Here is a 22,365-nt window from a genome sequence, read left to right as displayed (position 1 = left end):
GCTTACAAATTAACACGTGTACACTCATACACACAAACACTTGTGCATGTGTAGACAGCTTGTACCTGCATTCACTGTAATGTGTGAACAAGTCAAAGAAGAGGTGTGCAGGGCAGAAAGAGAGTCAAGTGTAGGTTGTGTAGAAATTAAATGTTAGGACCTCAGAATTACCTTGATGGACCAGAACCAGCTCAGTCCAGGCAATATTCTGTTTCTAAAAACAGTCAACAAACAAGACTCTGGTTCAACGTGGAAAAAGTGGGGAATGGGATACTCTAGTAGGAACTGTAAATACAGTGTTAGGAGAGCATGCAACTGTAGTTGTTTTGTTATTTATTTTTATTCTTACAGGATGGACCCCCCTTTGATGGTTTTCAGAAAGGCAGTATGAAAATATTTGAGAAAAAATGTGCTTAAAATAACTTTTATAAAGAAACCAGAAGCTTTCTTATTAGGAATTGTAGGTACCAAGATCCCAAAGAAGCAGAAAAGACTTTTCATGTATGCTACAACTGCTGCACGGATGCTACTAGCCCAGAGATGTAAAGAAGATAAAGTCCTTACCAGAGAAGAATGGCAAATTAAGCTGTTGGAGTACGTCAAAATGGCAAAACTGACAGGAAGGCTCAGGAACCAAGAAGACAAAAACTTCAAGAAAGAATTGGAAAGATTTATAATTTATTTAGGAGACCTCTGTAAGCAAATGAAAACATTAGCAGGATTCTAATAATACTTGTAATGTAACAAATACTATGGACAATATGTAGAGATATAAAATATGGATGAAATAATATGCAGTTGAAAATGTCGACAATAGGATGTGAGGGGTGGGAAGTCTGGAGTCTCTAAATATGAATATGTATTCAGTATTTTACACTTGTAAAATCTAATAAAAATTATTTCAAAAATAAAATAAAGGCAACAAGATAACGAGGCGGGGGGGGGGTGTTTTAGAAAAAAACAAAGCTCTGCCACTGTGCGAGAGACAGAGCTTCTCTCTCTTTTCCTGTGTCTATATCATAACAGCAAAATCAGATATATTAACAGATGTTATTTGCCCTCACAATGAAAGAACTGTCCTTGCGAACAGCAAGGTGCTGCTGATGGTGCCAAACTAGGCTATCACGTAGCTCCTGGATCTGCTCTCCTGAAAGATGGTGCCCCCCCCCAGTTCAGCAGAAGTTTTTGTAGCTTTGGGAAGGTGCCATCAACAGCTCCCAGCGCCTGGAACTTTCAGACCCAGCAGCTGTTGAAAGTACTGGGGAGACTGCAGGCATTTATAAAAAGTCTTCTCCCCTGGGATCTTGTTATTGCTGGCGGGGCTGGTGGTGGTGGTGCTCTTCAGAATCCTTTTTCTAGTCCCACAGATCTCCCTGCTACCATTACTGTTGCTTTTGCTTTCTGGAGTAAATAGTATCTATGGGATGAACAATGAGCCCAAGGACTACTTCTTAACCTGTAAATTATTATTATTATTATTATTATTATTATTATTATTATTATTATTACTACTACTACTACTACTGTTATTATTTAGTAAGTTCTTATAGGCAGGTTGTGTGAGGCTACAAAGTAACAAGACTATTTTGGAAAGCGTTTTCTTCATACCAGCCATGGTTAACTCAGGCAACAGAAAAATAGTCTCTGTTCTTACTATTTATCACAAGCTTTAAGCCTGAATCCTAGCGCTGAAAAAATCAGCTTCTGCACTAAATTCAAAGGAGGCTGGCTCCAAACTTAGCCTCATTAAAGACTTTTGCATGATTCCAAAAGGAGGCTGTGAATGCTTAGCACCTTCTTGATTAAGCAGCTCCGCATTTAGAATCCGCAACTGCCCAGTAAAAAGTTGGAAAGCGATTTTACATCTTTTCCATTTAAGTCGTGCTGGATTTCTTTAATTCTAGGAAGCCAATCCCAGGGGGTTAGTGTCAAGCTTAGACCTCAGCACTCACAGTAACACCAATGCACACTTCTGATTTAGTACATCTAAACATAATCCTAACAGCACAATGGATGTCAGCCATCTGCTGTGATCAGCAACTGCAATGGATATTGTCCAAGCAACTCTTGAAATAGTTTGCATATGTGTCTTAGCGGAAGAATTTAATGAGTAACCAGTTTGCCATCTAGTGGTTACAGAAGAGCCTGTTCACAATCAAAGGGGCAGAAAAAAGAACAGGAGAACTCTGGAGCCATCACTTGACATGGGTGCAGAAGGATCCAGTATGGAGCTTTGCAAACATGAAATAATACCTGTATTGTATAAAGAATGTGTCAAAGCTCCAGAATCAATGTTGTAATCTTCTACAGGAGAAGGTAAAATGTGACTTTGAGGGGGAAAGGGCCAACTCTGCTGCCCAAGAGGGCCAAGGCATAGTCTGAAACAGCAGCTCTGCTGAAGCAAAGAAGACCTGGGGGTCTGGCCAATGCCTGGAAGGGGGAAAAGGGAATCAAAGAAGACCTCAAAGATGTACTGAAGATAACATGTTATGAGGCTCCTTCTTCAGAAGCTCCTGACACTCTTCAATGGATTAACTATAACAGTGGTGGCCAACTCCTTGGGGAGGGGGGGTTCAGCTCAAAGTCATTGAGCTTTTTTTAAGGAGGAGAAAAGCATCGTTTTTGGAGGGTTATGCTTTTTTGGGGGGTTAAAGGCAAGGGGCGAAGGCGTGCAGTCACTCACAAAAAGATCACTATGGATCAAAACAGCAGCACAGAGAAAGCTCCATCTTCCCTTCCAGAGATCATACAACAATGGAGGGCGGGGCGAGGGGGTGTGACAGGAGTCCGTTTTAGCCACACTAAGGAAAGGGAGCCAGAGATCTAACAAAACCTCGCGGGGATCTACCAGTGGATCGCGATCGACCTGTTGGACACCCCTGAACTAAAACAAAGCCATCCTGTGACACTATAAAAACATATAAGCATGTTTTAGCTATCCCTTGAAGAGACTGAGTCAATGGAGAGAAGAGTCTTCTGATTTGTATGTGGTTCGGGTTGCTATATTTCAAACAGTGAAAATTCAGACAGAAAAGTTGTTGCATTTTTTTTTAGCAGAAGTGTTTAACTTTGGGGTGGGGAGCAAATTTTTTTTTTAGTTTAGAATGGCACTGCCGGCATGGGCCACCTATATGGGGTGGGTTTGCCCACATCGGCAGGACCAGAGATGTTTGTGTGCATTTTTTAATCAAAATAATGACACTAATAATAACAATAATAATCATCCAGTCTTGTGATACATTAAAGATAAAAAACTTTGTTTTGGCTTATAGTTTCATGGACTAGAGTCTGCTCCATCAGATGCATGAAGGGTTATCTTCAAAAGAAAGGTTTCGATATACATGAGCATACAGGAAAATGTTGTAAAGAATAGCAACAGAATGCAAAAGTACAACCTGAGACCTATTCAATTAAAATGTGCAGAATAGAGTGACCACCCAGTGAAGGTGATTAAACCAGTATCCACCAGGGCCCACAACCCAAAGAGACCAACACCGTTGTGCTGGTGTTCAGTGTCAAATGAGCAGCAGCCCCTTCCAGCCAGCCATCATATCTGGCTTGGAAGAAAGCCCAACTCACTCCAAACAGCACCTTCCTCTGAAGTGGGGAAGATTAATACACTCATCAGCGGCTCCCAAGAGGACATAATGATATCTAATTTTACATCTGCTGCTTTTGGCATAATAGCCATCTAAAAGTGTCAAGGAGGGAGAAGAGAAGAGCCAATCTGAAATCAAATAAGATTGCCCTTTACTTTTCTGTTTCTTTTCTCCTCTTCATAGGCTGGCTGCCCATTTTGATTATATTACTGCAACCTGATTAAGCAGCAAAAAAGTACTGAAGCTAAATACACCAGTCTGGGGGCCAGGTCCACATCTGACCTTGCAATAGATTTTTGTGTGCATTCAGTGTGTTGCTTGGTCTTTCACAAACAGGAGGTATGTGCTAAGCTGCTGCTGCTGCAAAGGGTTCAATTTACCCTCCACACAGCTCCGCCTCAAATGTCCTCTTTGATTCTTTAAGACTGACAACTGCCCATTTTTGTTAATAACCACCTATTGTCAATGTCTGTCTAGGACATTTACATTACCCTCACCTTAAAAAGGAACACATTTACTCATTTTCTTTTTCATGCTCTCTACCTATCTGGGCATGAAAATCGACACCTAAGATAGCTGATTAACACTTGACAAGTGGCTTCTGCAAAAAGGAAACCAGTGGCTATTTCAGAGCCCTCTTGAAACGGTGCAACTTCTATCATACCAAGAAATTTGCTCATGGAAAGGTTACCTCTTTTTGGAAAGGAGGAAAAAGCCTCTTCCATCCAGGCATGGCCTCAGGCTTTGTATTAACTCAGTTATCCTTCCAATACTTTTATCTCCCCCTCCATGAATCACCAAACAGTAGCCTTGTTCCAATTAATCCTCTTTATTACAAAAACAAAGTGCAGCCCTGACCAGAGCTATGGCAGACTTTGTAAACATGCTCTGGAACATTTACAGAAGCCTTTAAAATCCCTGCATGTGCTTCAAAGAGGTGTTGAGGACCGCCATTCCGTTCAGCTCCCGTAGCCGACTAGTGTGCCTAGAAGTTGCAAAGCAAAAGAGGAAGATTAAGTCAAATGCAATTGTCAGGGCAAAAGATGAAGTTATGTGTCTCTCACTTATCAGAGTCGTAGACAGCAGCTCTCTCTCTCTCTAATTTTTATTAAATTTTCTGTTTTACAATTTAGAGTATTCATTTTAACAACCTTAAAATATCAATGACTTCCTCTCTTTCCTTTCCATGGTTCATTTTGTGTAACATAAATCCCTGCATATTTTACATAAACTAAACCATTCAGCATTCCATTATTAGATCCATCAAAACTTATTTACACTGTTGAATTTATCTCCATGCTGCCAATGTTTTCAAGTGGGTAGAAAGCAACTTGAAAGGGAACCTGCATGCCTTCTTCAATAGATTTCCCAGCATATAAAAAAGCTTATTACTTGTAAATTCCTGCTCCTCCTGACACAACAGAGTTTAGTTGTTGTTGGCATACTGGGGAGCAGGGGAGCTGGATTGGCTGGCACCAGATCTCTTTCACACAACGCCCTAATACCTTAAGAAGAGTCTGCTGGATCAGGCCAAAGAGGACCCATCTAATCCAGCATCCTGTTCTCACAGTAGCCACCCAGATGCCTATGGAAAACATGCAAGCGGGACCCAAGCACAAGAGCAATCTCCCCTCCTGTGGTATCCGGCAATTGCAATTCCCAAGGATTTTGCCTCTGACCATGGAGGCAGAGCACAGAAATTTGGGTAGGAACCATGAATTTGTCTAATCCTCTTTTAAAGTCACCCAAGTAATTAGCCATCACTGCCTCCTGTGGGAAGGAGCAAGTTCCATTCCACTGAGTGAAGAAGTACTTTAATGTGTTCTAAATCAAAGCACTCCACACTCTTGAGAACTATTGCACAAGGGTGTGTTCACATTGCAGCACATTCCCGCTTTCACCGCAGATCGTTGCTTTCCTCTTGCACAAACTGTATGCATGAGACACATACACACAAACATCCCATCTGCAAGTGGCAAAACCTGTCCTGCTTCAAAAAGGTGCAATTAGGCTCGAGGGCTGTATGCCAATACCTTGCCCATTCAGTCTCCGGCCTGGGGAAAGGGAGAGCCAATATCAGAACAAATTCAGGCTGACCTCACCACATCGAGAATGACCAGGCTTAAAGCACAGGCACTGAAAGAGCTTATGCAGCATATGGAGGCTTTTTGATTATTTTCATGGTCGGTTTTGAGAAATGCTCAAATTCTCTTTGGGTAGGGCAGGTTCTCTTGTGCAAAACCCTTCACTGGCAGGGGCAGGCTCCAGGGGCTCCGACAACTGGGAAAGAAGAAGCCCCTCTGGCTGTGAATGGGTTTCTCTTATAGGAATAGAAGGATAATCCAGCAGTTCCCTTCATTTCCAGTCCCACAAGCCAGTTTGATCACAGCCAAAGAGGCTTGCAGCCCCAATCAAATTAACCTTTATTTAGATGCAAGTCTCGCTGGGCTCAAGTATGTGTGCATAGGACTGCAGCCTTAGACATTCTGCCCAATGCTGTTGGCCTGGGGATAACCCTGGTGTCTTTCCAGCTGGGAATATCAAGTCTGATAAGATCCAGCCACTCAAGCTTCCCAAGACTGCTAAAATGTGTTATGTAGACAGAAATCTGTTTTGCAAGCCCATGGATGCTTTTTTTTTAACATGTTGATGTAATGTTGGTGAAGCTATTCTGAAGGCAACATCTCCTGCAAATGCTCCCTGCACAGTAAAGCCACATGATGTGCACTCAGAACTCAGCACTTCCTGGCCCACTCCACATGTCATAAGGGATTCCAGAAGGTAACAAAAGATGATATTATAATGGACACTGTTTAAAAAATGATAAAAACCTGACTGACTGGAAAACCCTGATCTCACTACTTGGCTGTGATGTGTCAGAACAGTCAAGCAATCATCTCTCTCACACAAAAATCACTCACCACTTGATGCCTTGACCACTACAGCTGTTTGTATAAAGCCCACCAAAGTGGCTGGATGTGTACTGATTTACAATATTTGTTCATAATCTGCCAAATAACATCAGTTCCAAGGGTAGCTGCCAATAAATATTAGCACAAACAAATGCAAAACAAGACCAGAAAGCCATAAAAAATGAGCTTCTCAGAGGTCTAGCCTTTATTCCTCCAGCATGCCTTGCATCTGTCTCCAGAGCCAGCGATTGTGGGAGGCAATGAGGGAGGGAAGGAGAGACTTACCTGTCAGGGGCTTGGCAGCTATTTCTGGGGCAAGGGAAACCTAATATTCACCTTTTGTGATTACAGGCATACATTTAGCATATTTCTGTATTTTAAATATATTGGAAGCTGCCTTGAGAACTTCACTTAGTAGTTCAGCAGGACATAAATATGCCAAATAAACAAATAAATAAAACCAACAGAACAAGGACAATCCTCAGTGAGCCCACATCTGTGGATACTTGCCTGGCATCAGCTGTGCAGAGCTTTCCTAAAGCAATGGCTGCGTTCTCTTGCGCAGACGTCCTCTGAGCATCCCTGCCAGCGACTTTCAATAAAATCCGCACAATATCCACGTCGAGCAAATTAGCGGCTGCTCCGGGCACCTCAAAGCATCTCCCAAGGCAGAAAGCAGCATTTCCTGCCAACACCTCATTCTCTGAGCGCAGAAACTTCAGCAGGATCTTACATTCTGCAAGGTTGTGTGGAGCCAAAGAGAAACGGTGTCAGACATCAGCAAAAGAGTAAGGGATGTAACCAAAGACTCTGTCCCCTCAATGCCAAACACCTTCATGGTTTTTTGGAAAGGAAGAACTAGCAGCAACACGGCTGCTCTGTGGACAAGGAGTGGGGAGAAGAAAATGCAGATTAAACTCATGTCAAATCTTTTAATAAATTGAAAAGAGTCAACCTGCTACTTGCTGCTCCACCCACATCCCAGGGGAGCCATTTTGCAAGCTGACCTACAGGGCCTGGACGGAAAGCAATTTAGTGTCAGGGTGCCAGAGAGGTGGGCTGAAAAGGTTTTGAAGCAGCAAAGGGCGGTTCTGTGCCGAGAGGGGTCTGGTGTGACTTTCCACAAGCTAGGAGGGTGGGAGAGCTTCCTTCAAGGTGCCTGCTTATGGGTGGGGAAAGAACCAGATAGATCCAAGGATTTCACACTTCTTTGAGAGACATCTTCATCCATATTCCACAGTTCCCATTGTAACAGAGACACTGCTCTCCTCTTTCAAGAAACACCACGCATGTGGAAGCTGGCTTGCAGGAGTTACATGCTAATGATCTAAAAGTCAACCTGTTCTAAGGCAGGGTCCCAATATTACCTTGCAATTAGGTGGAGATTATTACGCAGACTTCTAATGACTGTCTGAGCAGTCAGCTGTAGGCATCGGTGCTTTCCCAGAGCAGGCTTCCAAGGTATGCAACAACTTGATTTGGGGGTGGGGAAGAGAACTGAAATGAGCTCTAAGATCAAAAGCTCAAAGTTGTTGCTCAGGAATAATCTCAGAACTGTGCTTTCAGAAGTGGTCCTAAGAAAGGGTGTCCTGCACTAAGGTGTTGTTGTTGTTGTTTAGTTGTTTAGTTGTGTCTGACTCTTCATGACCCCATGGACCAGAGCACGCCACTCACTCCTGTCTTCCACTGCTTCCCGCAGTTTGGTCAAACTCATGCTGGTAGCTTCGAGAACACTATCCAACCATCTCGTCCTCTGGCGTCCCCTTCTCCTTGTGCCCTCCATCTTTCCCAACATCAGGGTCTTTTCCAGGCAGTCTTCTCTTCTCATGAGGTGGCCAAAGTATTGGAGCCTCAGCTTCAGGATCTGTCCTTCCAGTGAGCACTCAGGGCTGATTTCCTTCAGAATGCATAGGTTTTATCTTCTTGCAGTCCATGGGACTCTCAAGAGTCTCCTCCGGCACCAAAATTCAAAAGCATCAATTCTTCGGCGATCAGCCTTCTTTATGGATCAGCTCTCACTTCCATACATCACTACTGGGAAAACCATAGCTATACAGACCTTTGTTGGCAAGGTGATGTCTCTGTATCTGCATCAAACTGTCACTCGTCTATTGTTTAAAAAATCTCCAAAACTCAGCTTCTCATTAGAGGCCCAAATGCATTACAGGCCCTAGGCAGGCTACAACTGGGGAGGTGGGAGGGTTCCTCTCCTTGACCGTATCGGGGTCAATAAAATCCTCCTAAGGGCAGAACTAGTTACTTTATTTGCTATGTGTCCCCTCAGCAAAGTGTTTGCAGCAACTCACATTTGCCAAGGCGATGAAAAGGGAGCACCCAAAGAAGAGAAAGGAGGAGGTTGCATAACTCTTCCAAAGTCGCGCGTTTTCCAAAGCGATCTCCCCTGTTCTGAGCCATTTCTCTCCCCACCCTTCTTCCCCAGCTCAATTGCTTCCAGCTTTTGGTGGTGGTGGTGGGGAACTATGTCAAAATTGATGCGGGAGGAAGGGAGATTTTTTAAGGGAGAATCTGACGGGGAACAGTTAATCTCTACTCTACAAACGTGCCCCCCCCCCAGCTGGTCCCCACATTCGGATTAAGAGTGAGGCTCACAATGAAGCTTGAGCTTGCCTTGTAATATAGATTTCCCCTCCTCCCCCCAAAACCAACAACTCTGCTTACAGTATAGAGTCCCTCTTTTCTGCTCCTTAAACTGCTCCCTTTAAACGAGTGCAAGATACTGTTTCCTCTTCCGAGATGGTGGTTTACCGTTTTGCGCACAAACCTATTTTCTCTATAGAAAACAGGCACAACAGGCTGCACTTTAAGAATGACTGGAGGCCGTATAATGCAGCAGTGAAGGCTACCCTGTTTGTTAAATGTATTTGGATTCTGCAGGGCCTAAGATAGGATTAACGGTCCTGCTTCATCCTGTAGACAGCAGAGATCCGTCTGTGGTCCTTGCCCCAGATCAACTCTTAGCAGCCAGCACTTACTTTTATCAAGCTTCACAATCTCTTCCTGTGCCTCTTGGCTACTTTTGGCACAAACAGCCAGGATTTTCATTGCATAGCCATGTGTGATCTGCCCATCTGCCTGGATTGGAGTAAAAAAAGAGGCATCCATTAAACGTCTAGTTATGCACTCTGGGGCTCGGAAATATACGACAAGTCCCGCAGTTCCAGAAAGTTTATGAGTGCTTTATGACAAGGCAGCAAATCATGGGGTATTTAGGCATTCTGAGAGTAATAATTTTCTTCCATCTTTAAATATATTAGCTCCTAATTATGCCCAGACAATGCCTCATAATCAGATTCAAGCTCTAACACTACAACAGTCTGCGACCTCTAACAGGAATATGGGCACTCCCAAGAATATGCAGTTCTAATGATGCTTCTTATGGTTCATTTCCATACATGAATTGCTGATAAGGGAATAAATCCATCCAAGGCATGGCTTCACTGCACATTAAAGAGAACGTATAAAAGGTCTCTTCTTTCAGCTTTCATAGGTACCCGGACCATTTTCTCTGGGCCGAAACATTATTTAGAGGTGAAGAGCTAAGGCCACGGAGTCATCTAACACTCTGTAAATTATTTTCCTTCCTCTCTGCTCCTGCTAAATTTTGCTTTTCATCATCTTAAACTTATTCATTATATTCTATTCATTATATTATGCATGCAGTAGCCTGCATGGGTGAAGATGGAATGGTGGCAAAAGTGGGCACTGACCTCATTGCTGCCATGCTAAGATGCCAAAGGAATGCCTAGAATTCTTCAAATGGTTGCAGACTGGATATGCTGGGAGTGAGGCACAGCAATGCTATGAATCTCATGCAGTTTCCAAGCATCTGCTGTGACTCCATCCAGACATAATAGTTACATTAAGAGGTGAGGTATCTCAACCTCCTCACTAAACTACAACTTCTGGGATTACTGGGGGAGGAAGCGGAAAGCAGTGAGAGTACCATTGTAGGTGGGTGCACTGCTGCCTCTCCCCTGGTTTTAAAGGGCTAAGATGTATTCAGGGCACTTTCCTTCTATTAACTCCTTCTTTTAGATCGTAAGGCTGAGGACAGGAGCTATCTTATGTTCTTCTTTTTCAGCAGAAGAGGGTGGCAAAAATACTATAAAAATTACTGGAAAGAACACTGCAGTGCAGGTAGTTGGGCAATCCCATAAATTATTTCTAAGGTGTATATATACTAAGGAAAGGTTGGGCCTATAGCTCAGTGGTAGAGCACATGCTTTGCAGGCCACAGGTTCAGTCCCTGGCATCTCATGCAGCAGGTAGCAAGATAGAATTTGGGAAAACACTACCAATTCAGAACTGGCAAATGCTGGGCTAATCTGCTCCGTTACAGGAAAAACAACAATGAGTACCAGGCTAGATGCATCAATGTTCTGATTCCATATAGCTTAAAGTGTGAACATTTTCAGGAAAGAAAGAAGAGAAATGCCTATAATAAGCAACCCTAGTTTCTGTATAACCAGAGGGTCCATTTTGCACCCAGTGCTTTTTGCTTCGGATTCAGTACAGTGGTACCTCGGGTTAAGAACTTAATTCGTTTTGGAGGTCCGTTCTTAACCTGAAACTGTTCTTAACCTGAAGCACCACTTTAGCTAATGAGGCCTCCCGCTGCTGCTGCACCACTGCCGTGCGATTTCTGTTCTCATCCTGAAGCAAAGTTCTTAACCGGACGTATTATTTCTGGATTAGCAGAGTCTGTAACCTGAAGCGTCTAACCTAACGCGTCTGTAACCCGAGGTACCACTGTATAAGGCAGGGGAAGGGCTGCAACTCCTTTGCAAGCAGAAGGTCCCAGGCAGAGCCGTAACTGGGGGGGGGGGGAGCTAGCCAGGTTTTATGCCCTGGGTGAAGGCTCCAGGGGGTGCCATTGAGGCTCCCAGCCTCAATGTGTGTGTGTCTACAAATACACATGGGGGAGTGCCAAACTGGGTCTGACCCAGGTGAAATAAAGCCTAGTTTTACCCCTGCTCCTAGGTTCAATCCCCAGCATCTCTAGGCAGGGATGGGTGAGCGCTCTGGCTAAAATCCTGGGCAGCCACTGTCAGTCAGTGTAGATATCATATGACTCTGTATAAAGGCAGCCTCCTATCCTCCTATATCCCAGGATCACCTATACCTTCATTGTACAGGGCACTGTCATGAAAACATTGACTTTCTAGATGTTATAGAAACCTGAAACTGGCGAATTACCTTGAGAAATCTGATCATTTTCCTCACCACGCCATCTTTTATCGCCTCTTCCCGTGCCTCTGGACTTATTGGCAGGATGTGACTTAAAAGCCCAACTGCTCGCTTAAGGAGAAGAAATTTGAAGGTGGCGGTAAGAGAGAGAAGTTGATTTGTCTTCTTTCAAAAAAACAAGCTATCATATTTGTTCATGTCATGGTCCTTTGCTAGAGCTGACTGGACCTTTTACTTTTATATATTGCTGCATAGATACCGTCAAGGCAGAAAATAAAACAGCAAGCCAATACTAAACATTTCTTATCTGGAAAGGAAGCTCATCATGCCTGACAAACTGTGGCTCTTCGTTTTGGTATTAATCTGAGACAAAGCATAGCTCAGGCTATAGGAGGACAACTCCTATGTTTATTTGTGCTTCAGTTCCCAAGCTAAAATCCTTAGTTAAAGCCAGAGTGGAATGGCAAAGGCATTGGGAGCAAAGAGAAGTGGGAGCAAAGAGAAGTGACTTCCAAGAAGGAGGAGGATTCACCAGTTACATACTGCTACTTCATTTCTGAGCCATAATCCTTTGCAGGCAGCCTGTGGGCATTCCAAGCTAGCCCCTAGCTTCTTTCCTTCCCACTGCCTTTGCCCCCAAACCTTTTTCTACTTCTGGCAACATCCCAGTCCCAATCTGCATGCTTCCTCAAGAGACGATAAGAATAGACATAAGAGCATTATGTAGGCAATTTATAGCCCTCTCTTTGTTAAAACCAAAGCCAGTACAACATTATATAATACATAATATACATATATATAATTAAACCTCAATAAGAAAACAAATTTACATCACAGCACTGTGAGAGCAACAAAACACATTCATTTAATATTAATTCTACCACTTTCCTTCAACTCAAGTACCACTTACTGTCACAATTCTTCCCTCTTTACAGTCAAAGAGGGACATGCATTTCCCAGAAATCTCTATGGCAAGATCCTGAAAAGAACCAATAAGGTGAGAATGTCAGCTGAGAACAGAAGCTTAATTACTGCTCCTAATTACTGGATTAGCAGGAAGGCCCCTCTGAGGTATGACATATAACAGTGCTCTAAGTCACAGGGCAGTAAATTTATATGTGGACTGGACAGTTTTTGATTCAGATCCCTTCTCAGTGACAAAGCTTGTCACTACGGACTGCATCCAACATTCTCCGTCAGCTAAGTGCAAGGACTTACGTACTAGCAGACCAGTGAGTTTTAATGTAACACAACAGAAGAATGCAACAGCTGCACCGGAGGAAATTCATTGAACAGCATAATATGCCACCTATTGTGTAACCAAATTACCAGCAACCTGCTCATATATTCTCTTGGCAACAGCATTCCACTGGCCCAAAACATTGAACAGTGAAACAAGCAAACAGCTCAGTGACTTTTAACTCCGTACTATACTACTTTAGATACAACCCTATGTCTCATCCCAACTTATGCTGCCCTCTCCTTTTTTCTCAAGTGTCATGTACATGGATGATGTAGTTGTATAATTTTAAATAACAATTACAGTGGACTCACGTGCAATTGCAAGAGCCAAAAGCCTGATTTTGGCAAGTTATAGAGGTGCAGCCTCTCCAGAATTTAGATGAAGTTCCTGGGTGTATCCGTGACCAAAAAAAAAGAGGTCACTGGCTGGTGCACCTGTCCTTAGGAATTGGGGGTGGGTGAGTATAGGGGCACATTCTGGGAAAGTAAAAGACTACACACAGCTTCACAGCTACAGTAGTAGAGGTGGGAAGGCTCACAAAAGGTATTAAATTCAATTCCACTTTGGGAAACCAACAAATCAACTAAAGGATAGGTGAGAGAGCCCAACACTTTACCTGAAGGAGCAAATTGGGTTCCAAAGAGAGGTTCATCATCAGGCCAAGTAGTGCATAGAGACACTCTGGGTATCTGGTGGCCTTGCCTTTGTTCCAGCACTCATCCTTCACAGGGAGAAGACAAAATAAGCACACTAGGATTTCACAAAAACTGTTGAGGTATGTGGAAATCTCAGTGTCTGGTGCTCATAGCTTCCTCATATTTCCTGCTCCAGGGACTATGCACTCCCCTTTTGGTCACTCATTGAATCTGACCACTCCTTGGGGCAGGCAAAGCACATGTTTTTACTTAAGAGGTCCTGGGTTCAGTTCCTGGCATCTCCAGATGAAAGGATGAAAAGGAGAGCCCTTGCCAATTACTACACAAGCATTAATGGACTATTTGCATCAATGGTCTGGACTCAGTATGAGGCAACTTCAGGTAGTTAGTTACATGAGACCATAACACCGTCGTAGATCCAGATAAGACAGTATGATGCTATTAAAACAGTGACAGGTTGTTAAAGGAGGTCATCTTTCCATTGCAACAGGAAAGGAAGATTTCTGGTTGGGCTTCCTTTCTAAGTTGACTCTCTCCCCACCCCATTCCAAAGGTGAGATTCCAAACTTCTACTTGTGAGGAATGAAGTTTATTTTCTGAAATGGTTAATGCTTTGGGAGAGTATGGCTAAAGCAAAAGTGACTTAAGTTAATGCTCTATAGCAAGGGTCAGCAAACTAAGGCCTGGGGGCCAGATGCGGCCCCCCTGGCTCGTAAATCTGGCCTGCGGACCCTGCCACCCACTCGGTCAGTCCCCCGCGTGCTGCGGACGCCTTGCCATGTGGGGACTGAGTTCCGTGATGCTGGCACGGCTTCTGGGCAGGCAGCGATGCTGGCGCGGCTTCGGATTGGCCGCAGGAAGTTCCTACAGCCAATCCAAAGCCTCGTTGTCCGTGCACTGAAGTAAACCCAGCACGGCCATGGACGGAGAGGCCAGCAGGCTGGCAGCGGGACTGGGCTGTGCCATGGGCATCATGATGGGTGCATCACGGGGCTTCAGGCAGAGCTTGGCGCACCTGCTGGCCCCACGCCTGACACCCGGCTTGGCACTGCTGCTGGTGGCACGCTCGGCGGCCGTGTTGGAGCAGCTGGTGGGTGAGCTGCACACCCCCTGCCTGGTGCTCCGCATGCGCGGCCTGCCTGCTGACCTGGCCTCAGATGATGGGCCGCAGCGTGTGGTGTACACCGCCTGGGAGCTCCGCGGGGACGGGCCAATGGAGTGGCTGCTACTCATCAACAACGCCTGTGAGCGGGTGCCGCCTAGACGCGCTCCTGAGCGTGTGCAGAGTGCATTCCTCCTCCAGGTCCGGAGGCAGCTGCGGGACCGGCTTGCAGGGTATTTATATTTTTCAAAATATAGTCCGGCCCCCCACAAGGTCTGAGGGACAGTGGACTAGCCCCCTGATGAAAATTTTTGCTCTATAGGGTCATTTCAAAAAGCCACATTTAAAAAAATGACTCTGAAGCTTTGTAACTGTGATTGCATCAACATTTGGGTTTGATTATTATTGGGTGGGATATGTCTTAGCAGCTCAATTTTGTATTCAGTATTAACTTTTGTGTTTTATTTAAGAAGCAAGAATTAAATATTGAAAATAGGGCAGCACAATAGGAGAAGCAAAGGTAGGAATAGGAGAAGGAAGCAACCCCAGCCCATACAAGATGGGAGGGGGCAAACCCAGCCAATGCAATGGAGAGCATGCTGCCAGGTCACACCTACTCACCAGAAAGCTCAAACAGGCCTGCCAGCAATCTGGGCTTTCAGTCATCTGCATTCGGATGACCACGTCTGAGCACATGTCTCCCATGATGGCAATGCAATGGGCGAGGCCCAGTTCGTTCAGTGTCTCAGCAGAACTCTTTTGAAACGAGTGAAAACAGGTTGGGACAATGTGAATTTTCTTGTATATCCACCCATAATACTCCACAACCAGACTAGAAATTTTAGAAGATTCCCTCTCTACTGAAAAATAATCCTTCATTCTATCATTACAGTATTTGGAAATGAACATTCCTGAGGAAATGCCAAATCTCTATGGGGGCAGTCCTGAGATCAGCAGAAAACAATCCAACAGTGTAATTTTCTTTTTAATGGAAATGGCTTCATCAAGCTGTTATGAGGACCTCATGCCATGTCCTTGTCGCTCAACTCCAGAAGCAATGGAGGGATTTCCAGGGCTGCTGCTTAAAACAGCTGAATCCCAGTGTGCAACACTAGCCATGAACAAACTCGTTCCCCATTGCTGAGGACAAAAATGGATGAAGCACTGATGAGGGACAGAAGCACCTTGGGAACCTAAAGTTCTATCTGAATTGTCTTACCATGATTTAGTATTTGTAAAAGTACTTAAAAACAGATTCAGGATCCCTTTTCATGGATCCAGAGAGTCAGACTCCATGGTAATTCCTGTCTCAGTGCACCAGAGTTAGGCACAAGGGTATGGCAAAAGAAAAGCAACTGCCTAGCTTACTCAAGACCCAAACTCATCATGCCCACCTGCCACCTTCACAATCCCTCTGACAAATCTGGAAATTCAAAAAGGGCTTCAGGAAACATCCAAGCTACCCATTTGTTTTTTTCTTTTTCCTTATTCAGCCTCTAATTATTTCTAACTTTTCATCCTGCCTATCATCTTCCAGATCTATGTTAAGCATTTCAGCTTTAGCTGTAAATAATCCCTGCAGAAATTTGAAATGAAACAAAGCTGCAGCATACAAAATGGACAAAAACAATGCTTTGTAGCAAAATTCAGCAAGAGAGAGGTTTTCTTACCAGTAATTCTATGAATAGTGGCAAAGCCTCTGTGGAGAGTTTGATACGGCACTGAATTTTGAACCTGGTAACAAAGTGAGACTGATCTTTAGACCTTAAGAACACAAAAGCCTGCTGGATCAGGCCAATGGCTCATCTAGTCTGGCATCCTGTTCTTACAGTGGCCAACCAGATGCCGGGGCTCTTGTTCTTCCACAGATGACTGGAGGGACATATTAAGCCTGCCAAGCCTTTCCAAACAGATGCCCAAACCTCTGACTCAGTGTCATAATTCACTAAGACAAGATATGGTGATGAACACTAACTGAGATGGCCTTGAAAGAGAAACAGACAAACTCATGGAGAAGAAGGCCTTCAATGGATGCTACTCATGATGGCCCTATGGAATCTCCATTGTCAGAGACAGCATACCAGTGCCAGACCCAGGTGGGCTCGTGTATTCCAACATTCTGCTTCTCCCAACAACCAGCCAGATACCTCCAGGAAGGCCACAAGCAGGGCTTAAAGTCCAGGGCCTTCCCTCATTGTTGCTCCCCAACAATTGGCAGGCAGCAATACATTGCCTCTGAACAAGCAAACCTCCATAAAACTATTCCAGTCAAGATGACTCTTTAGAGATTTGCATCTTAGTGGTTGCCACCTACGTCTTCTCAGACATAGGGTGCAAGCCCTGCCTTGTTAAAGCAGTCTACAGTTTAGTCATGAATGTCAGGATTCAGTAAACTCCCAAAGCTAGTTCTGGATGAGGAAGGAATCTAAGAAGGGCAGCTTACTTCTCCTCTGGGACTAAGCTGGTCAGCAATTTCAAGGCACATCTAGCTCTGCTGTCAAAAACCTTGATGAAGGACATAAAGATGTGTAGCCACCTGAAAAACAAAGCCAAACATGTCTTGGGTCAGCGAGATAGCAGAGGTAAGCAAGCAGGGTAGAATCCCGATTGGGCTGCTTAAACTTTGGATTTGCATTCCAAGTCACCTTGAATTTTTATTTGTACTAGGCACCTAACAAGAGAGGGAGAGGGAGAGAGAGAGAGAGAGAGAGAGAGAGAGAGAGAGAGACAGAGAGGTGAGGAGGGAAGGAGGGAGAACAGGACTAAGTTTTAGTGAGTTCTTATCACTGAAAGGAAACAAACCCAAGCTATACTCAAAGCAATCACTCTCCCAATGAAAACTATCAATCCAAGTATCTCTGATGCACCTTCTTTCACGCTAAGAAAATCACATGAAATAGCTAGAGTGGGTGGGTGAGACAAACAATTCATTGGCGTAGACAGGCAAATTATGTCATCTGGAACAGTAAGCGGTCAGTGAAGTGTTGGGTCTTTTCTACAGAAGTGGACAAAGGAGTCTGACTCACCAAAATATAGCTGCATTATGAATAGAAATTCTATTTTTTAAAAAATGTATTTGCCTCAGTGTTGGAACTTCATGTTATAAAATGTTGGTACAAGTGTTAGAAATGTCTTTTGTTCCTCTGTGATTTCAAAATGATGTATTTAAACTTATGTCATTCTTCAACTGGGGGGATTGTCCAAGTTAAAAACAGCAAATCGAAGCGGATTATCCCTTTTGCACACATTTTTAATGCTGCACAGTGGCACTATAATCCTAGAAGTTATTGATTCCAATTTCCAAATCGACTAACACAAACTTAAAACTAAAAAAATATTGATGCAAGGTCCAAATGAAAAACAAGAGGAATGCAAGTGGATCTTTTTCTCCAAGATCAAGTCAATAACTAAAATCTGTCCTGATTGCAGTTGGAAACACATGCTTATATAAGCAATTGTAGTGATATGTCTGGTATCTTAACTGCAAAAATGTGCTTCAATATGAGGTTTGCCACATTTTGCAAAAGTAAGAATTTTATGTCCCTTGCGCTTGACTATCTGAGTAGCATCAGATAAGTAGCATCGGGTTAAAAAAAGTGTTTTCCTTCACTCCTAGCATTTCATGCACTGGCTTAACAATCAGGTTGTTAGCACAAAATGTCATCTCTGTCCTGTGTATTATAGTCCTAATGAGAGCAATGCTCTCAGACACACTGGATAGACTTTTAAATCTCTTGAAGAAGCAGCAAGAGAGAAAGCAGCTGCAGCTCATTCTCTCCCTGGTCCTGACATCTGCCATAGCTGCAACGTCGCACACCCAGAGAATACAGCAGCTATGGTAGAGCTGGGAGAGAATAGATAGGAATTCAGTCTGATGCTGTCTTGGTGGCTCCATCACCCTCAACCCCAGAAGAATAGCTTTGAGTCCTGAACGGCTGCAAATACATCTACACCTCACCTTCTGCTAACCTTTGCAAATTGCTGCTCCATCTGCCATGTAGGGCTATGGAAAAGCTAGACAAGCTTAAACCACACTTTCCAAGCAGGCAAGAGCACAGCCTTTTACCATGATACCAGGTGGGACTTCTTCAACACACTGAGCTGCCTTTTAATTCCTGGCTAGGCTTACAAACAATGCAAAACAGTGAAGTATTTTGCTTTTAATTACACCACTAAGATGTCGTTTACCCCAGAGACTGTGTTTTTCTTGGAGGGAATTTTCTTTATTACCAGCAAACTTATTACTGTGGGTGGGGGGACCCAGGGAGATTGACGTGCGTTTCCCCAAAGAAATTAAGGAGCAGCCATTTTGCTTCAGCTTGTCTATAAGTGCTTTGCCACTTCTGAGCTCTGGTGCCCAGCAGGAAGGAGCTACTGCTGAAGGAGGAGGAAGAAGAATCTCCCTACCCCCATTCCTTTTCCTGCTTTCCACCCAAAGGGACAGCCTTGGTGTGTAGGATTGGATGAGCACAGGGGTGGGGAGCCTCATGCCCAGGGGCCAAATCCAGCTCTCTGGGCTGCTCTGTTTGGCCCTTGGAACTCCTACAGAATATGTCCCCCTCTTCAAGTGCTTAACTGTGACTATGTCTCTTGCTTGCCTGGATGGAGAGAGGGGTGAGAGAGATACAAGGAGGCAGGCAGGCAATTCTGGTGCTTGTGTGGCTAGAACGTACCCTTCTGTCGCACCTATTATTCTGCCCACTTTTGCCTCAAGCACCCCTAACATGTGGCCCCTGAAGGCTGCCCATGAGGGAATGTAGCCCTCAATCTGAAAATTGTTCCCCACCCCTCAGTAACTGGCTGCTTGACAAAACACTGGAAAGTGAAGTGCAAGCCCCAAGGCCAAATGCAAGATTCTTCAGAAACTGGAAAAAAGGAAGTCAAGTCAGACTCAATGAAGACAAGCCCAATTCCCAGTCCAAAGGCAAAAGATGCTGAAGGAATGCTCCTCGAACTTTAAAAACCAAGGTCCCATTCCAAGCAGTCTGAGAAGCTAACACTTGGACTGAAAATACGTAGGATGCTTATTGTCAGGGAACTGCCATAGGAGCTAGAGGCGGAGGGAAGGCTCCAGAGGGATGCCAGAGAGGGTCCCAGTAGGGAGAGAGGCAGCCCATCTGCTGGGGAAGGAAATCAGCATAACACCAGTGGAGAAGGGGGGCAGATGGGGGAATCGGAGAGGAGGCTCCAAGGCTCCTCGCCGGAGACCAGCGGAGAGAGTACGGGTACTCCGCTGCCCACACCCTCCCTGCGCAGAAGACTTCCGCGCAGGGAGAGTAGGAGGAGACTTGGCGTCAAAGAACTTCTTTGCTGGAAGAAGTTCAAGAAACGCCCACTGACGGATTCTGCCAGCGATTGAGACAGCCACGGAGCTAGAGGCTGTCCAGACAGAAAGGGTTCAACCAGGTAACCTAGCCAGGAGTGGCGGCAACTTACGCACGAGCAAACCCTAGAACCATTACACTTATATTGCTCGTGATCTCTGCTTCAGAGACTGAGCCCCAACATGACTGTTTCAGCCCCGACAATTTTTCCTGCTCTTCCTTGTTTCTGCAGAAGGACTGGGACTGCTTAAGCAAGCCAGGTTAAAATGCAATACCTAGTTGTGTCCAGGTGTCGGACCAACAGGATCCTCCCATTCTCTGTTTCTGCATAGAGAGAAAGCAGGGCTAAGCACTCTTCTTGGATTTCGGGCACCTCAGAGAGCAACAGAGAAGGAAGTTGCAGGTTGACATCAGGATGAGTGAGAAGCAGGCGCTGGTTCTCCTCTGGAAAAGAAAACAAGAAAGAAAAACAAGAAAATTTCAGCTTGCTCCACCAGGTGCTCTGAAAGTCTTTTGTCAGCAATTTTGTCTCTGTTCCAAAATCACTCAGCTATGTGAGCACTGCTCTGTCATCTGCTTGAGGGATATGTCTGTAGGAGTAATGTAAAAGGAAGAGTGTTCTGTCTGCACTCTCCATTACTCCCTTTCCCTCCCTCTCTCCTCCCTCGTGCCATTTCTAAAGGGCAAATTATATATCTCATTCATACATGAGAAGCAATTCACATGTCTCTTTTAGTCCTACCTTTCAAGCATCACTGGAGGACACAAGAAGTGCAGCTTAAGGCTTAATTTGAACAACTTCATGCTCCAGAAACTTGCCTAGCTTATTTCTCTCCACCATCTTTTTGAAAGTCCATTCCCTAAAGAAAGAAACCTCTGGTCCCTCTGGCTGTATCCTACAACCATCTCATTTCTGAGAACATGCCTTCAGAGAAAGCTTGACGCTAGCCGGACTCCTTTGTCTAACACAAATGTGAGACTGAGCCATGTCTAACCATTTCAATCTGGCACTGACACATAACTTAAGTCAAGGATTTTCAGAGCCACATGGACACAAAAGACAATAAGATGATGCAAAACCTCTCCCCTGGGGTAATCTTGCTACACCACTGCCATTATTAACTGCAAAGGACTATTAGTTATTAATAGCTAAGAAAGTGCTCCTGAGGTCCAAGCACAAGCAAAGTGGAGGCCAAGGTGGGAGTTCCCAGAAGTAGGTTGAATATAAAAAGTTTAATGGGCAGAAGCTTTGTGAAGTGCCTCAGGGAGTTGTTAGTGGGAAGTCCAGAGGCTCACTGCTAATGCTGTACTTGCCGCAATTACGTTTGACCTGCAAATCTTTGTTGCAGGACCTTGGAAAGATGAGCACTCGCAGGAGTGAATCACTGAAAACAATGCTTCCAAGCAGAGTCAAAGCCGTATTCATAATACATTAACAATAATTGATGTTGCTTACCATTGTCTTTGCAGGCTGCTTGCCACAGAAGGAGAATGGAAATAAACAGCTCCACTTCATCAGGGGATTTTGTCTTGGTGTGGAAAACCCTGGAAGATAAACAGGTTCATTAAACATCAAGGAGAGGGGCAGGTCCTAGGAGATGTGTTGGTCCCACAGAATAAGGAAACATGAAGCAAGTGAGGCACAGCCTTTTGTTTGGACAAACTGGGGTTTAAAACATTGGTGCAGGCTTTTGAATCACAAAAGGTGCTTTCTCAGGCTGGATGTTGCCCAGCCAGGCCATGTATTTTTTTACACAGCAATGTTCTGCTGGCAAAAAAAATTGTTCCCCCCCAAAATGCGACTCAGGGCCACACTAGCAGAGAGTGCAGGATTTTATCTGTCTACTTAGAAAGCAAAAACTGATGGTCTGTCTCAATATAAGGCAGCTCCTATGTTCTTATACCTCAGTTCTAAGCTTTAACATTTCTCCAGGTGCCTTACAAGAGGCCTCCTGTTTTCTCCCAGAAGGCCATTAAAAGATTCTTCCCACCCTAATGGATTGAATCACTGCGGACTTCAAGATACCATTCAAGTTACTATTACATTTTGCACAGACGGCTTTTGCTCGCATTCACTCATCCCACTTACAGCTCCCCTGGATCTCTCTTTGTTCTGTTTTCCGAAAGAATTAAAAAGAAATCAGCAGTGAACAAATGTCTTTGATCTCCTCCAGGCATCAGATTTAGGCAGCTGAGAGTAGCACTTAAAGTCACCAGAGTTATTGCTTTTCAAGAAGTACAACTTAGCACATTGCAAAAATGAAACAATATGAAGCAAGGAGCTCATAAATCCTGCAGGAAGATCCTCTGCTTTGATTCTA

The 22,365-nt window shown here is 44.4% G+C and overlaps 1 protein-coding gene across 8 annotated transcripts in view; it reads right to left on the bottom strand.

Annotated features, from left to right (window-relative positions):
* Window positions 1-4,409: 4,409 nt before the first annotated feature.
* The window catches only part of TTC12 (tetratricopeptide repeat domain 12), a 37,577-nt gene continuing 19,621 nt past the window's right edge, over window positions 4,410-22,365 (bottom strand). For 7 of the 8 annotated variants that reach the window (XM_053366873.1, XM_053366872.1, XM_053366877.1 and 4 more), the window contains 11 exons: window positions 21,501-21,589; window positions 20,320-20,488; window positions 17,164-17,256; window positions 16,391-16,454; window positions 15,342-15,476; window positions 13,579-13,683; window positions 12,630-12,698; window positions 11,729-11,830; window positions 9,505-9,604; window positions 7,022-7,247; window positions 4,410-4,584 (listed from right to left, as the gene is read on the bottom strand). In XM_053366873.1, the coding sequence (XP_053222848.1) occupies window positions 4,509-4,584; window positions 7,022-7,247; window positions 9,505-9,604; window positions 11,729-11,830; window positions 12,630-12,698; window positions 13,579-13,683; window positions 15,342-15,476; window positions 16,391-16,454; window positions 17,164-17,256; window positions 20,320-20,488; window positions 21,501-21,589 (1,228 nt within the window). In that variant the 3' untranslated portion in view covers window positions 4,410-4,508. Of the gene's footprint in view, window positions 4,585-7,021; window positions 7,248-9,504; window positions 9,605-10,239; window positions 10,444-11,728; window positions 11,831-12,629; window positions 12,699-13,578; window positions 13,684-15,341; window positions 15,477-16,390; window positions 16,455-17,163; window positions 17,257-20,319; window positions 20,489-21,500; window positions 21,590-22,365 lie in introns of those variants that run through there. The other variant, XR_008327751.1, reaches the window with a different exon arrangement.

Source organism: Podarcis raffonei, chromosome 15 (genome assembly GCF_027172205.1).
Source record: "Podarcis raffonei isolate rPodRaf1 chromosome 15, rPodRaf1.pri, whole genome shotgun sequence".
NCBI lineage: Eukaryota > Metazoa > Chordata > Lepidosauria > Squamata > Lacertidae > Podarcis > Podarcis raffonei.
This window is presented reverse-complemented; position numbering and strand designations above follow the sequence as displayed.